Source organism: Salvia splendens, chromosome 8, assembly GCF_004379255.2.
Source record: "Salvia splendens isolate huo1 chromosome 8, SspV2, whole genome shotgun sequence".
NCBI lineage: Eukaryota > Viridiplantae > Streptophyta > Magnoliopsida > Lamiales > Lamiaceae > Salvia > Salvia splendens.
Window position 1 is genome coordinate 31242251 of NC_056039.1, and position 15185 is coordinate 31257435.

Sequence of the window (15185 nt, forward strand, 5' to 3'; positions counted from 1 at the left end):
TGAATCTTGTTGATTCAAGAAATATATGTTTCCGGATTTGTTTTTGCAAAACTACCCAATAACCCAAACAAGAAATATGATAATAAAAAGATGGAAAAGAAGGAGAAGATGATATGTGTTATGATTTAGATTAAAGCTCAAGAAAGAAAAACCCAAAGGCTTCTTTCACAAACAAAAACCTAATGGCTCCACCAACTAGCAACACAAGAACTAGCAAGCATACCTTAACAAATAATCTAAGCCCAGCAATAGATTAAATGATTTTGGATAAACCTTCAAAGATGAAGGGGGTCCTCAAATTTGGATAAAACTAGCAAGCATATCATTCAAAAGCTGCCATGGAAAAATCCTAACATGTCTATTTATACTAAGGGTGAAAAAAGAGCAAAAAAGAAATAATTCTTGATCAAAAAGTCACATCTCGGACAAAAACACCCGACCTGGTGTTTTCCACGGCTATTTCACCCGCGCGCGTGTAGATTCTGGACAAAAACTAATCTCTCGACTAAAATGCCCGACCGGGCGTTTTACTTGAGGAAAAACGTCTGCCCACGCGCTTTCTTAAAACAACCATAACTTCATCATCCGGGATCCGATTGAGGCATGCAAGATACTCACGTGAAGCTCTTTCGATAGTGAAGACAATGGTGGTCTGAGGAGAGCATTTGGACTTTATCTTCATAGGCAAAATCTGGTTTGAATCAGACCTCCAAATCCGGCTTGGCTCCTTGCCATGTCTCCACCTTCTTCTCGGACCCCAATCAACCAATGACCCGCGATGTCATGGTAATCTATGAAGTTGAATATCTAGATTCACATCAAACTGGAACCAGCCCAATAGGCTTTTTTGGTTTGAGCCGATAATCAACGGTTCTAATATTTACTCTTTAAAAATCTGCCAAACGTGGACTACAAAGACAATGATAAAACATAAAAAAAAAAAAAAAGACAATGATAAAACATGTGAGATGAGAAAAAAAATTTATAAGCACTTAATGGCTTCAGGAGCAAAATGGTTTGTCGAGGTACGAATTTGTAATTTTTCCTTGTTCTGATATCTGCAAACCATATTTTTCAGAAATTATTTTTGTCGTTGACTCTTATCTTTATACTCTTTCCGTTCTTCAAATGGAGATGTTTTTATGGGGCACAAGATTTAAAAAATATTATGTTAAGTAAGTTAATAAATTAGGAAACGAAAAAGGTAATAGATGAAGAGAGAATAATATAAGAAAAAAAGTAAGAGAAAAGAAATATGTTGACTTTTGCTAGAAAAAGAAATGAGTCAAATGACTCTACTATTGTAGAACTTACAAAAATAGCAAAATAACTCTGTGCAACGTACAAAAATGGCAAAATGCAACAGTTTAGCTTAAAATTACTACTCCATTCTAAAAGTACAAGACACGCCTGTTTCCACTCAATAAAGGGAATAAACAAACTCATTAAACTTTTTAAATTAGATAAAAGGAATTGCAGTAAACTAACTACAAATATGTGAATGTCCTACGCCAATAGACATGATATGAAATCATAGATTATGTGAATGTTATTAAAGAACCAGTTTTATTTAGTCAATGTTAGTGCTATATTTTATTTTAAAACAAATTATTACTAAAGTTTTTAATTTTATAAATTATTTAAAATTCAAATCAACGTTTGGTATTATAAGAAGTGAAGAAGCGACAGATGGATATAGTGAAAATACTTTTAAAACATTTCATTGCCGTATCTAAACTAACAAATTGGGCCTATATTTCAGGAAAAGTTAATTTGGGCCTCTAATTGGATGCTTTCTTTCTTAAGTCCATGGTCACTACTTCTTAAGAATATTATAGAAGTAAATTACTAGTTGAATTGAAGTATTTTACAAATTAAATCTAAGGGGTGTGGTCTAGTGGTATGAGACTAGTCTATCTTTAATCAAATGATTAGGGTATCGATCTCTATCTTTGGATATGGACCAACCTTAAATCCTTGGGTCAACTGTCCCACCCATCGAAATGTCTACAAATCAGTATGGTGAATAGTCATTGACCCGACCGATGGATATCCTTAGTAATTATCCCAAAAAAAGTATTTTACTAATTAAATTGTGTTTCATCATCACACAAAACCCAAATTATATATATTAAAAATTTATCAATCAGGGAAATAGTATTCAATAAAAGACTGAAGCCCTGTGGGCCGGTTTCACATACATAAACGAATGTTTATCTTTGTTTGCTAGAAGTTGGTTCTTCTTCTATTTGAATGTGTAAAACTATCGAGTGTATTGTTAGTTCTGTTTTATGAAAATAGTTTTTTGTTTTTTTTTTTAAATTTGGTTTGTCCATAAAAATAGTTAATTTTTTTCTTTGATAAACTTTTATATTTTATGAGATGAGCTTCATCATCAATTAACAATACTCTAATCACTTTTTCTTTCTATCTCTCTCATATTTTAACAATTTGGTAAGAATTCTAAAACTTATGCCGTCCCCAAAATCCATTTATTTATGGGACGGATGCGGTTATTTATTTATAGTTCCCTTTTTTTCCACTTTCACTATTAGCTATTGGTTTTAAAGAAGAGAAAATAAATACATGAATTTAAAAGTGAAAATAACCAAAAAAAAAGTCAAACATACTTGGGAAATTAATTATATACCAAAGAATGACTAGAAATAATTAATGATTATACACGCAAAATCAGCAGAGGCAAATAAAATAAAAGGGAAAAAAATAAAGGAATTACACTAAATTTTTCTCATAAAAATAATAATAATAAAAATATATGCGAAATAGTTCTCATTGAGTAAATACCAGCACATTTATAAAATCTTAAAATTATTAATAATGTAATATTTTGTCAGTTAAGTAAAAATGAGTAAGAAAGGTGCTGATAGAATTGGGCCTATTTTCAAAAGGGCGATGAAATTGGGCCTTTAGTTGGATGCTTTCTTTCTAATTTAAATTTAAGTTTTGATTTTGATTTTTATTTTAATTACCAAGAATATTCATTAATAGACACCGTGAATCAGTGACTATTTCTAGCACTGATTTGTTGCACCTTAATGAGTGGGACAGCTGGTTTAAGGATTTAAAGCTACTCCCTCCGTCCCGCACTACTCGCACCTTTCCTTTTGGGCACGAAGATTAAGGAATGAGTGATAGACAAAGTCAACAATTACGGCTGTAGGTATAAATTGTTACTAAAAATGGAAAGAGTGCAAATAACTTGGGACGCCCAGAAAGGAAATAAGTGCAAGTAGTGCGGGACGGAGGAAGTACTTTATAAGCAAAGGCAAAGATCAATTTGTTGACTATTTGATATTTTGGTTAAGGATGAACAAGTCTCGTGCCACTCGGCCACACTCCTTAGATTCAAAGTTGATCTATTCATTATCAATGAAATAAGTATATTACTACTATCAATTACATTGCACGTCATCGTCGTCATACGAGATCGCGAGTTATATATTCGAATCTTATAAATTACTGCCGATGTACAAGAAAGATTATTCAATCCACAACTGCAGCTTTATGAGTTTTTTCTTAAATAAGAGAATATTTATCTTTATACGCTAGAAAGTTGGTTCTTGATTTGTACTAGTACTATTTAAATGTGCAAAAGCATCGATTTTATTATTACTCAGTTTTTAAAATTAATCTTTTCCGTTGCGGTCTTTTTCCTTTCCCCATTCACTATTAGCTCTGGCCAAGTGTATTTCAATTTTCTTCTAGAAAACCATCCTATGCTTACCTTTGTAAAGAATATAAAATAAATAATACTACCAAAAAAAGTCGAGAATATTTAGAATATTAACTACTACTCTCTCCGTCCCAGAAAATTTGTTACTTATTTTCATTTTCGTCCGTCCTAAAAATTTGTCACATTTCACTTTTACTACCATCTTTTATAATGGACGATGCATTCCACTAATTCATTCCCACTCACATTTTACCATAAAACTAATATATAAAAGTATGACTCAAATTCCACTAACTTTTACAACGCACTTTCTATTACATTTCTTAAAATCTGTGTCGGATCAACTAACAAGAAAATATTAGGAACGGAGGAAGTACTACATATTAAGTAGGAGTATTAATTAAGGAGTACGTTCCAAAGAACAGGCGCATATTTCAAAAAGGAAAAATAATCGAACCTATCTCAGACTATCTCTAATGGCACACTAAAACCTAAAATGGGATAGATAATTAGCCCAATGGTACTCCAAAAACAATCTCATTTTTTGGTTTTTGAGTAAAAAATATCTATTTTTAGGTTTTCACTAAAATAATTTTTTTTTCAAATTTTGTGAATAAAAAATGCATAATATAATTTAATACTTTTAAGTTTGAGTTTATTGTAAATGGTTGGAGTGAAATCATAATCAGACATTTACATTAAAATAAGTTGAATTTAGTATAAATTGTTAAAATGCTCTCAGCACACACAAATAAAAAGAAAGAATAATAGGAAAAGATAATAATGTTATACACACAAATAAAGAGAGAGAATAATAGGGAAAGATATAATAATGTTCTTGTGTATATATTTTGAATAAATTATATGCAACACATTAATTATTCCATACAAATGGCCCAATTCTCTAATTTTTGTGCATCAAACACCAATACTAGACTCCGCCATCCCCCCTCTGATCGACGCGCCACCGCTTCTCGCCCGCGCCGCTTTATTGTAGTATTCCTCAATTCAGGCGGCTCAGATACACCTGGCTCTGCACCACCGTCTGCCCGACCTTAAAACCAGGAACCACCGTGAACGCCACCCTGAGTACCTCGCCAGAAACCAGCTCATCCGTCACGCTTTCCATGTACACTTGAGAGAACTTTGAATTGCGCCTCACTTGAAATACGCTGACATGGCACTCAAACGACAACGACAAGCTATGCAGCAGCCAGAGCCTCCTCCCCATCTCAGCAAACGCTTTGAAGAAATCCGTTTCCGGAAACTCGCCAGAATCCACCATTTCTTTCTGGTACAGATTGCCGGAAAACGAGGACTCCATCTTCGGGTGCACCACCTCAAGGTATTTCGATTTCAAAAATTTCCCAAACAACGAATTAGGGCTTTGTTTCGCGAAATTGATCGCACTCACCGACCGTAAAACCCTAAATTGATCGAAGAAAAAACGGCGGCGGTCATGTTCATGTATCTCGTCGCCGAATCCGGGAGAGGTGAAACCGGAGAAAATCTCTCTGCAGACAAATGATTCAATCGCGAAGGCTCTATCATCGCTCTTTTTAAAAACGACGTCGTGGTGGATCGCATCCGCGGCGGCGTCGATATCCCAATTCGCCGACTCCATTTCGCGAATCAGAAGCTTGACGAATCCGCGCACCGATTTCAACAAGTAGTGCAAAACAAGTGCGAAATCGTTATGGCTGACGTCGGAGAATCCGATTCCGTCGAGAATCGAGATGGATCCGCTTGCATTCATCTTCCTCTCGATCTCGACGGATTTCAGCAGGTGGTTCTGCAGAGACGCGATTCGGGCCTCCTTGGCGTCGATCTCGGCCTGCATTTGCTTCATGGTGATCTCGTAGGTCTTCACCAGCGACTGATGCTCTTGAATCTTCCCCAGCATGAGCGTCTCGTGCGGCGGCGACGAATCGATCTGTTGATTCGCGTAGCGCTGCTTGAGGTCGGAGAGCGCCTTCAGCTGATCGACGACGGCTTGGTCGGCGGACCGAATCGCGTCGCGGTTGTACGGGATCTGAGCCAATTGGAGCTCGGCGTAAGCCGCCTTGGCGGCGGAGACGGAGGCGAATAGCTTCGCGACGAAGGCCTCCATGGCGGCGCGGGCGCAGGACTCCTCCTCCTCCTGGTTGGCATCTTCCTCGTCGGAGTGATGGGAATCGCAGCGTTGGAGGTCTTCTTGTGGCTTCTTGGAGCGGATTCTTGAGCAGCTGATGAGTCTTGAGAGAGTTTGGGCGATTCTGCTTTTGGGGCGGGATGGTGGCTCCATTGCAGGATCGAATTGATGGAATAAGCTTATGGAAAAGGAGAGGAAGATGAAATGGAAAAGAGGGATACAATACATAGATATAGGGAGTAGTAAATGGGGAGAGAGAAGGGGATTAGTTTGGGTAGGTGAATTGGGATGTATATGGCGGGAAAGTAATGCGGATGCTCGGAGAAGACGACAACAGTCGAACTTATCTCTACTCTACTCTCTCATTTCTTTGCTGGTTTCATTTTTGGAATCGCTTCTTTTAAACTTTAACACACTCAGATTTATTTATTTTTATACTTTTTCTACATATTATTATCTTTAATTTTACAATTCTATTAACTGTTTATTATATCATGTACCCTAAATTTTATTATCTACTACTAACATTTATGTATATTCCATTTTTTTTAATCCACAACAAAAATAGAGGGGGATAGGAATTAAATAGAGAGTGAGAGATATGGAGGGAAGGTAAAATTAAAAGTAAAAATTTGTCGCGAAGCTGTCTGCTGACAATTACTCGACAACAACACGATGTCAAAGTGTTGTTTAATTGTTTGTCGTATTCTGAATCGAAATTATAGATATGCGACTTCATTCAAGTGTGCGCCACAAATTTTAATAAAAGATGATTGGAGTGGTATGGGTACTGGAGAATAAATCTTACCTTAAAATGTACTAATATTAGTAATTAATACTATTAAAATATATTATGAGTGAATGAAATAAGTAATAAATGAGTTTTATTTTATAGGTAGTATTTATAAATAAAAAGTGCATATTCTTATTAGTCGAACTAAAAATAAAAGAATGTCATGAATTGAAAATCCTAATTTCATAATGGTTATCATATACTAATAACATACTACTATTAATCAGATTATGTATTTGTTAATTATCTCGTGTTTATTCAATAACAATAATCCTAATTTCATAATAGTAGCATAAACTAATAACATACTACTATTAATCAGATTATGTATTTGTTAATTATCTCGTGTTTATTCAATAACAATACGATGTCAATATATTATTTACTTCCTCCGTCCCGGCTAAGATGACATATTTCTTAGCCATCACAGAATTTTAGGAGTTGTTGGCTAAGAGCATCCGCAATGGCGGACTTGGCCGCGGAATTCCCACGGATTTGCCGGAATTCTGTGGCGGACGTCCGCCATTAGGCACGAATGGCGCGGATACAGAATTCAGCTGAGGACGTCGCAGGTCCGCGGCCTTCCGCAGAATTCCGCACGGAATTCCGCAGGGACGTCCACCATTGCATCGACTCTTGCGGAATTCCGATTTATTTATTTATTTATTTTTGTAATGTCTATATATACTGCTCATTTAATTTCACTTCATTCGCACCACTTGTTTTAACAAGGTTTCTCTCTCTCTAAATTTCTTTTATATAATAGTAATGGCTGGTAGTGGTAGTGGCCATCACGAAGACCCTATGGCTCGGATTTGGGCACATGTGCGGGAGGCCGCAGCGAGAGAGGAACAAGCGGCCTTGGCGCCGGTGGTGCCTCAACCCATCCATCGTCACACTATAGTATCCCGCGACCATCTCGCGGCCAACCGTCGGTTGTACGATGACTACTTTGCGCAGGAGCCACGGTTTGGGGAGAACCTATTCCGACGACGGTTTAGGATGCATCGACCGCTGTTTATGCGTATCGTTGGCGCTTTGCAGCGTCGATACGGGTATTTCAAGGTGCGGGAGGATGCAGCGGGTAAACCCGACCACACGCCGATCCAGAAGTGCACTGCCGCAATCAGGCAGTTGGCGTACGGAGGTGCGGCGGACATGTTCGACGAGTACCTCCACATCGGCGAGTCGACAGCCCGCGATTGCTTGAAGTATTTTTGTCAGGGCGTGAGGGAGATATTCGGGGATAGATATCTTCGGAAGCCTACCCCCGAAGATTGTCAGGCTCTGCTGGATATGCACGGGTCTCAGCACGGCTTCCCGGGGATGCTGGGCAGCATAGATTGTATGCACTGGGAATGGAAGAACTGCCCCGCTGCCTGGAAAGGGCTGTACACTACTGGTTTCAAGGCTAAGAATCCTACGATGATCCTTGAAGCGGTACCTGACTACCGGTTGTGGATTTGGCATGCCTATTTTGGAGTAGCCGGGGCGAACAACGACATCAACGTCCTCCAATCGTCGTCCCTTTTCAACGAACAATGCATGGGTGTCGGTCCAGCCGTCGACTTCGTCGCCAACGGCAACCAGCACAACATGGGCTATTATTTGGCGGATGGAATATACCCGATGTGGCCCGTCTTTGTGAAGACAATCAGATGCCCAACGGATGAGAAGAAGGTATACTTTGCGCAACGTCAGGAGGCAGCGCGCAAGGATGTGGAGCGGGCATTTGGTGTGCTCCAAGCTCGATGGGCGGCAGTGAACGGTCCGACATCATATACGCATGTATTATCATGCACAACATGATCGTCGAAGATGAAGGCCCAGCACTGACCGATTGGGCCAATGATGATGTTGACGCTGAGGGTCCAAGCCACGGCGTGGCCACGAGCAATGTACGCATGGGGATACCTCATGACGACGTCGAGCGAGTTCGTGCATTTGCCGACATGCACCAAAAACAAGCTCACGTTCGACTCCAGAACGATATTATCGAAGAAGTGTGGCAGCGTAGGGGTCGTCGTTGATATAGTTTTTAATTATTGAAATGTATTTTTTTTTAATTTTGTGAAATGTTCTTTTCTTTTGTTAATGGAATTTTTTCCCTATTTGTGTCGAAATTTTAATTCCGTAACTTGTTTACTTCCGGAAATTGGTTAATTTGTGAATTTGTGATTTTTTTTAATGTGGGAATTCCGTCGGGAATTCCGCAGGGGAATTCCGACACTGTGCAGTGGGAAGTCCTTATGATGTGGCAGAGCAGTGGGAAATCCTTATGACGTGGCAGTGAGAATTCCGCGGGGAAGGGCGCCGGGACATCCGCACCATTGCGGATGCCCTAATGTATTTAATTGAAGAGAGAAAAGGTGTGTGTAATTATTAAAATAGAGAAAGAAAGAGAGATGAATATTTTAATTGAAGTGGGAAAAAGTGGTTGAGTATATTAATTGAAGAGAGAAAGTTTCCAAAAAAAATGTATCATCTTACTTGGGACAAACTTAAAAGGAAAACGTGTCATCTTAAATGGGGACGGAGGGAGTAATTGTTTATTGTATTCCAAATTAAAAAAATATAGACACACCATTGCATCCAAGGATGCACAAATTTTATTTCAAAAGTTTATATTTTTAAAAGATGAAAAAAGTATTAAATTAGCATTATAAGCGAAGGAAAAGAATAATAAATGAGTTTTATTTAAAGGTATGTGATTCTAAATGAAAAGTCGAAAATTTTGTGGGCCGAACTACATTAAAGTGTAAGAACTCAAATTTCAAAATGGCAGTATATGATAACATAGGATTAACAGTATTTTTTTTTTTTAATCATATTATGTACCCTACAAACGTTAGTCATCTACTCCGTCATCTCACAATAGGAATCATTCTGATTGTGGCACAGTTTTTAAGAAATATAAAGAATAATAAGTTGGAAAAGTTAGTAAAATATGAGACCCACGTTTTTGTATTGGTTTTATAATAAAATGTGAGTGAAGTGATTTAGTGGAATATGTGGTCTACTTACCATTTATAATAAAAATGAAGTGTGACTCTTATTGTGAGACGAACCAAAAAGACAAAGCGTGACTCTTATTGTGGGACGAAGGGAGTACGTCTCATTATCTAATAAGTATTTAATTTTTATAACCTACTAATACTTAAGTATTAGTATAATTTATTTTTGATTTATAACAAAAATAGAGGGAGAGATAAATTAAATAGAGACTCAGAGATAAACAAAGAAGGTAAAAAAATAAAAGCAAAAAGGTTGTTGTGGCGTTGTCTGTTGTCAACTACGCGACAACGACACAATGCCAAAATTTTATTCAATTATTTGTCGTCTTCTGACTCAAAAATATAGATATGTTACTGCAAAAGGATACGCCGCAAATTTCAATAAGATCATCCGCAATGACACCCGTCCCGGCGGACGTTCGACCGGCGTGCCAGACTTCTGCGCGGGACGTCCGCCATTGTGCAAGGGTGACGCGGATACAGACGTCCGCTGCGGACACCGGAGTTCCGCGGCGTTCCCGGGACGTCCGCCATTGCGTTGACCCCCACGGACGTCCGCGCGGACGTCCCGATTATTTGCTTTTTTTTCCGAAAATTCTATAAATACGGCCGGAAACGAAACATCGCGTCTCTTCACGAAGCATTGCGTCTCTTCCATTTCTTAACTGAATTTAACAGTTTTTTAAGGAGTTTCAAAAATTGCAAATCAGTCCTTCGACTATCAGAAATTATATTTTCTAATGAATTTTCTAATTGAATTTCTGAGGCCAAAAACACAATCCAATTGAATCAAGATAGTTTTGATATTTGTGTGAAGAAATTGAATAGAAAGCACAAAATTAAGTAACTTACAATAGTGCACGGTCCTCTCGGACATTGTTATCAACTTCAATGAGTTTGGACCCAGCCAGGAGTTGCATCACCAGTCCAGATGTAACCATGGGAGTGATACCCAAAATCCAGAAAATATACTGTATTAAAATTAAAGATACCAAAGTATCCGAAAATTTCAAGCTAATACAAGACTAAATAGAAAAACTTGGGGACGTCTTCGCTCTGAAATCTGTCTTGAGGGAAAAATAAATACTACCACTACTACTACAATTACAAAGTGGTTTTTTGCTTTAAAATTTTGGAAGCTCCAGTTTGTGCAGTATAACCTATCCATAGCGGTTGAGGAATACGGAAAGTGGTGGCCTATGGCTTAAAAGCCAAAGAAACCAAGCTCGCTTGCTTTCTCCTTCTCAAACGTCTCGAAATACTGATAGATGATTGTCACGGCAAGAAGAATTCCAGTTCCTGAACCGATGGCACCCATGAAATCAGCCAACACAGTCAATGCACCAATGCACATTCCTCCAAAAGCTGCAGCGGTTGGGATATAGCGGTTGAGTTCCTTCTGTAAATTTGAATCCCTGTGGCCAGGCATAACCATTTGTTGCTCCTGCACAAATATCAGCAGGAATGCATAATATCAGTAAGGCATTTACGGAATGTCGTAGCAGCATTCATGGTGCTAAGAAAATAGGTCGAATTAATGGAAAGGGTATGAGTAAAATGAATTTTATTTTATAAAGCACAATCATGATCATAGAGAAAAAGTTGATTGAAATGTGGGATTAAAGCATTAAGCAAATTGAAATTCATATTATAGGCATTTTATGTAGGCCCCCAATATGTTGTATGTATTTTTATGAGTTCATAGTTTATAAATTCTTGCCTTGAGCTGCTTGGCGACATCTCTGGCAGAGGAACCAGAAACTTCAATCCAGGTCTTTGAGAACAGGGCACATGCAGAGAGCATGAATACTATGTAGAAAAGTGCGTGGAAAGGATTTGCTGCCACATCTGCTAAGCTGTAAAAAGATGGTGGAGAAAACAAAGATCAATAAGCACTTAACAGTAAAATGGGTCTCACATACTACATGAGGTTATGGCTTTCTAATGATCCCTAAACTTGAACACTGGAAAAGGTTATTCTTGACACATAACACTGAAGAGACATGTTTGAGCCACCAACAGCTTCAAAAGATTACCTTGATGGAGCAGTGACATAGTAAGCAAGGCCGCCAACTGGAATCGATTGACCAGAATATCCAGATTCCTTCCATGTGCCCAATAAGTTGACCAAGAAATTTCCACCATATTTCTTGTATAACAACTGCATTATGGCAGTATAAAGTGAAGAAATGAAGTTCAAGAGAGGCAATAATAAAACTAAGAAAATCAGTAACTATAATCAGGCTTACCTGAGAAATGAAGTAAAGATTGGATACAAGGGCAGACTGAAGAATAATGGGCATGTTGGAGGTGTAGAAAAGCTTAATTGGGTAAGAGCCTTGTTGTCCACGAGCATTTTTAGATCTCACAGGCAACACCACTCTAAAACCTTGGAAATATATCACGATGAGGAAGATCAGCACGGTAGCAAGAAGATTGGTCACATTTGGAAGGTTCTGCCGGTAAAATGCCTCTCGAAGTGCACGAACTTTATCAGTTCTAGTTATAAGCAAATGGAACAATGCAATGACAGCCCCTTCAAACTCAGCACCTCGGCCACTATTGATAGTTGTAGGGCTGAATGCTTTCCAGATAATACTTTCACTGCAAATTGAAAGTATAAAAGTTTATTGCATTTAGTTACCAACAGCTAAATTGCTGGACAATTACTCCTAGACTCCTATCAATTGAACCAAGTAAAACACGTAATTAAAGTTCAGTTATTTACCAGATATTGGTAGCAATGAACAAGGAAATCCCAGAACCAAGACCATAACCCTTTTGAAGCAGCTCATCTAAGCAAATCACAATTATACCAGCAAAACACAGTTGCAGAATAATCAAGATAGCATTCCCCACTCCAAGCTGACCAACACTTCCATACATTCCAGAGAGTACATAAGCAACAGCCTCGCCAACAGCAATCAAGATACCGAGAAGCTTCTGAGCACCATTTCTGAGGCAAAAACAAGATTAAACTGAGTAAAGCAGATGCCTCCAATATATATGTACCAATTGGACAAGAAGGGATGACCACTGTGTGAATAACTGGCAGAAAGCACAAAATGAATAACTTACAATAGTGCCCGGTCCTCACGGACATTGTTGTCAACTTCAATGATTTTAGACCCAGCCAGGAGCTGCATCACCAGTCCAGATGTGACAATGGGAGTGATACCCAACTCCATGACAGTTCCACGGCTTGATGCCAGAATAGCACGCATCCAGTAGAAAGGGTCACCTCCAGTAGTGGAATGAATGCCATACAGAGGAAGTTGGCTGCACACCAAGAATATGAAAAGAGAAATCACAGTATATATAACTTTCTCTCTGAAGGGGATCTTCCTGTCCGCACTTTGAACTTCGGGCAGAAACGAAAGGAAAGGTTTCACAAGATGCAACACCCTAAATCCTCCTCCCATCTTTCAGAGATGAACACAAACTCGCAAGCCTGCGAGACATCATTACAAACATGGAAAAATGAGCCGTGCCTCTTCAATATAATTCAGTCCAAACCGTTATACCACAAGCTACAAACGTAATTCAAAACTGGCATAATGAGCAAGTAAAATCGAAACAATAAAATTGTCCAATACCAACAAAATTCTGCTCGATAAGGTTCCTAATAATCGCGAATACCTTTTGACTTTCGATAAATCAGGCACACGCGGATTAGATCTATAAACAACTAATCTCAAGTTCGAAAACTCTAAAATCCGGAACAATTAGTTCACCTCACTACTCAAAAACCCTATAAAAAGAATGTACCGATAAACCAAAAAGAGGTAAGTGCAAAAACGAAACAGATCAATTGAAGACCAATTACAGATGCCCCGCAACAAGCGAGAAAGTGGAAATTGATGCAGCGAAACTCACCGTTAAACAAGAGATCTGAATTTGAAAGTAGGTAGACTTGAGGCGGAATGCCTCGAGCAACCAGAGTTTGAAGTTTTCAACGTGTTTGGTTTTTGGTTGCGTTGAGAAACTCTAATACGGAGTACTATTTATTCTATTTTTTTTATGAGATTGCTCTTGCCAACGAGCACGGATATGGAACCGATCCCACTTTTACTCTCTGCTCTTAGGCAAGGACTCATAATTATATTTCAATTTAAATAAAAACATTTCTACAAAATTAAAATGCATTAAAAATATTCGGAATAATATTACAAATTACAACAAAAATTAAAAATTACATAATTAAAATAATAAAAATTAAAAATTACATAATTAAAATCCTAAAAATTAAAAATTACATAATTAAACACCTAAAAAATAAAAATTACCCCCGTGGATGACTATTCATCCGGCTCTACCCCCAATGTTCTTTGGAGACCCAGTATCATGGCCACATTCTATCGAAGTTGCTCGGGGGTCATATTTGACCCATCGGCCAAATTGAGTTGGGCCAAAATCCCCCACAACGAGTTGGTGGGGGTTGAGGTGTCACATAGGGAGCAGGGGCGGATGGAGTCGCGGCGCGACGGCGATTGGCCGCCGCCTTCTTCCTTCCTTGCGGCCGGCGTTGGGAACCGCTCGGGCCGGCGTCGGGGCTACCTAAGTTAGCTCTGGCAAGTTGGCTAGCCACATCTTCAAAGCTGGCGTAGGATAGAGATACCGAACTCGACCGTTTGGAGGAGGAGCTAGAGGAAGATGCTACGTCTCCCCTATACTTCGGATGCGACCGCATCTCCTGCCAAATGTTGAGGTACTTGAACGGCTTGTAGTTCATGGATTGGTAGGTCGCCAAGGCGGAACTGATGGTGTCAAGCTCGCTCCGACCGCTCTCCGCCGACTGCTCTTCCTGGAGGTAATACCCCTGGAACTTTTGGATTTATTCATTGGCTCTGTATATGGCATTGCGCACCATACTCTCGTTGCGCTCGATTGTTCCAGCTGGCCGGTTTTGATTGTATCGGCAACAGATGCACCACTAATAATGGTCACCGGATTGGTTCGTGCCAACCTCCGGATCTTCGGAGATTGACAAGAACGCTTTGAACAATTGCTCCATCTCCCTCGGAGTGTACAGGGTGCGGGCACCGGGAGTAGGAAGAGGAGTTTGAGAGGGGCCGCTCCCTCCCACTCTAGGAACTTGCGAAACCTTGGGTTTGAGGAGGGGCCGAATATTCCGTCTCCGGACTAGAAAATGGTTGTGAACCGAACCAATCGGGGTTCCTATCGTGGGAGCCGGAGGGGTGATCACCTTGACCGGACATTGTTTTGTTGTAAAAGTGAAAGAAAGATTGAGAATTGAGAATGGAAATGAGAGAATTTAGATGAGAATTGTGTAGTGTAGTGTAGTGTGGTGTGAATTTTTTGGTGTGGAAGTGGGGGTATTTATAGATGAAACTGCGGATGCTCTAATAATTCTATCTCACGTCGTCTTCATATGAGGAAATAATTAATTTATTATTATCAGACATATTTATAATTATGAAAATACAGAATTTCTTATATTCCCAGAAATACATCAAATCAAATCATATCCATTAAAAATTTATTTAATTTAATTTTTTTCCTGAGTTTGATTTAGGAAAGGAAACACATAAT

At 38.9% G+C, this 15185-nt stretch overlaps 2 protein-coding genes across 2 annotated transcripts; both read right to left on the reverse strand.

Moving 5' to 3' along the window:
- Window positions 1-4559: 4559 nt before the first annotated feature.
- Window positions 4560-6180, reverse strand: LOC121743911 (protein GRAVITROPIC IN THE LIGHT 1-like). The gene has a single exon (XM_042137297.1). The coding sequence runs from the start codon at window positions 6051-6053 to the stop codon at window positions 4698-4700; it is 1356 nt and encodes a 451-aa protein (XP_041993231.1). The 5' UTR covers window positions 6054-6180; the 3' UTR covers window positions 4560-4697.
- A 4410-nt stretch (window positions 6181-10590) lies between these two features.
- LOC121744828 (protein transport protein Sec61 subunit alpha-like) lies at window positions 10591-13634 on the reverse strand. Its single transcript, XM_042138488.1, has 7 exons — window positions 13509-13634; window positions 12711-13083; window positions 12361-12588; window positions 11882-12236; window positions 11669-11793; window positions 11353-11488; window positions 10591-11076 (listed from the first exon to the last, which is right to left on the reverse strand). The coding sequence occupies exons 2-7, from the start codon at window positions 13052-13054 to the stop codon at window positions 10837-10839; spliced, it is 1428 nt and encodes a 475-aa protein (XP_041994422.1). The 5' UTR covers window positions 13055-13083; window positions 13509-13634; the 3' UTR covers window positions 10591-10836.
- Window positions 13635-15185: the final 1551 nt, after the last annotated feature.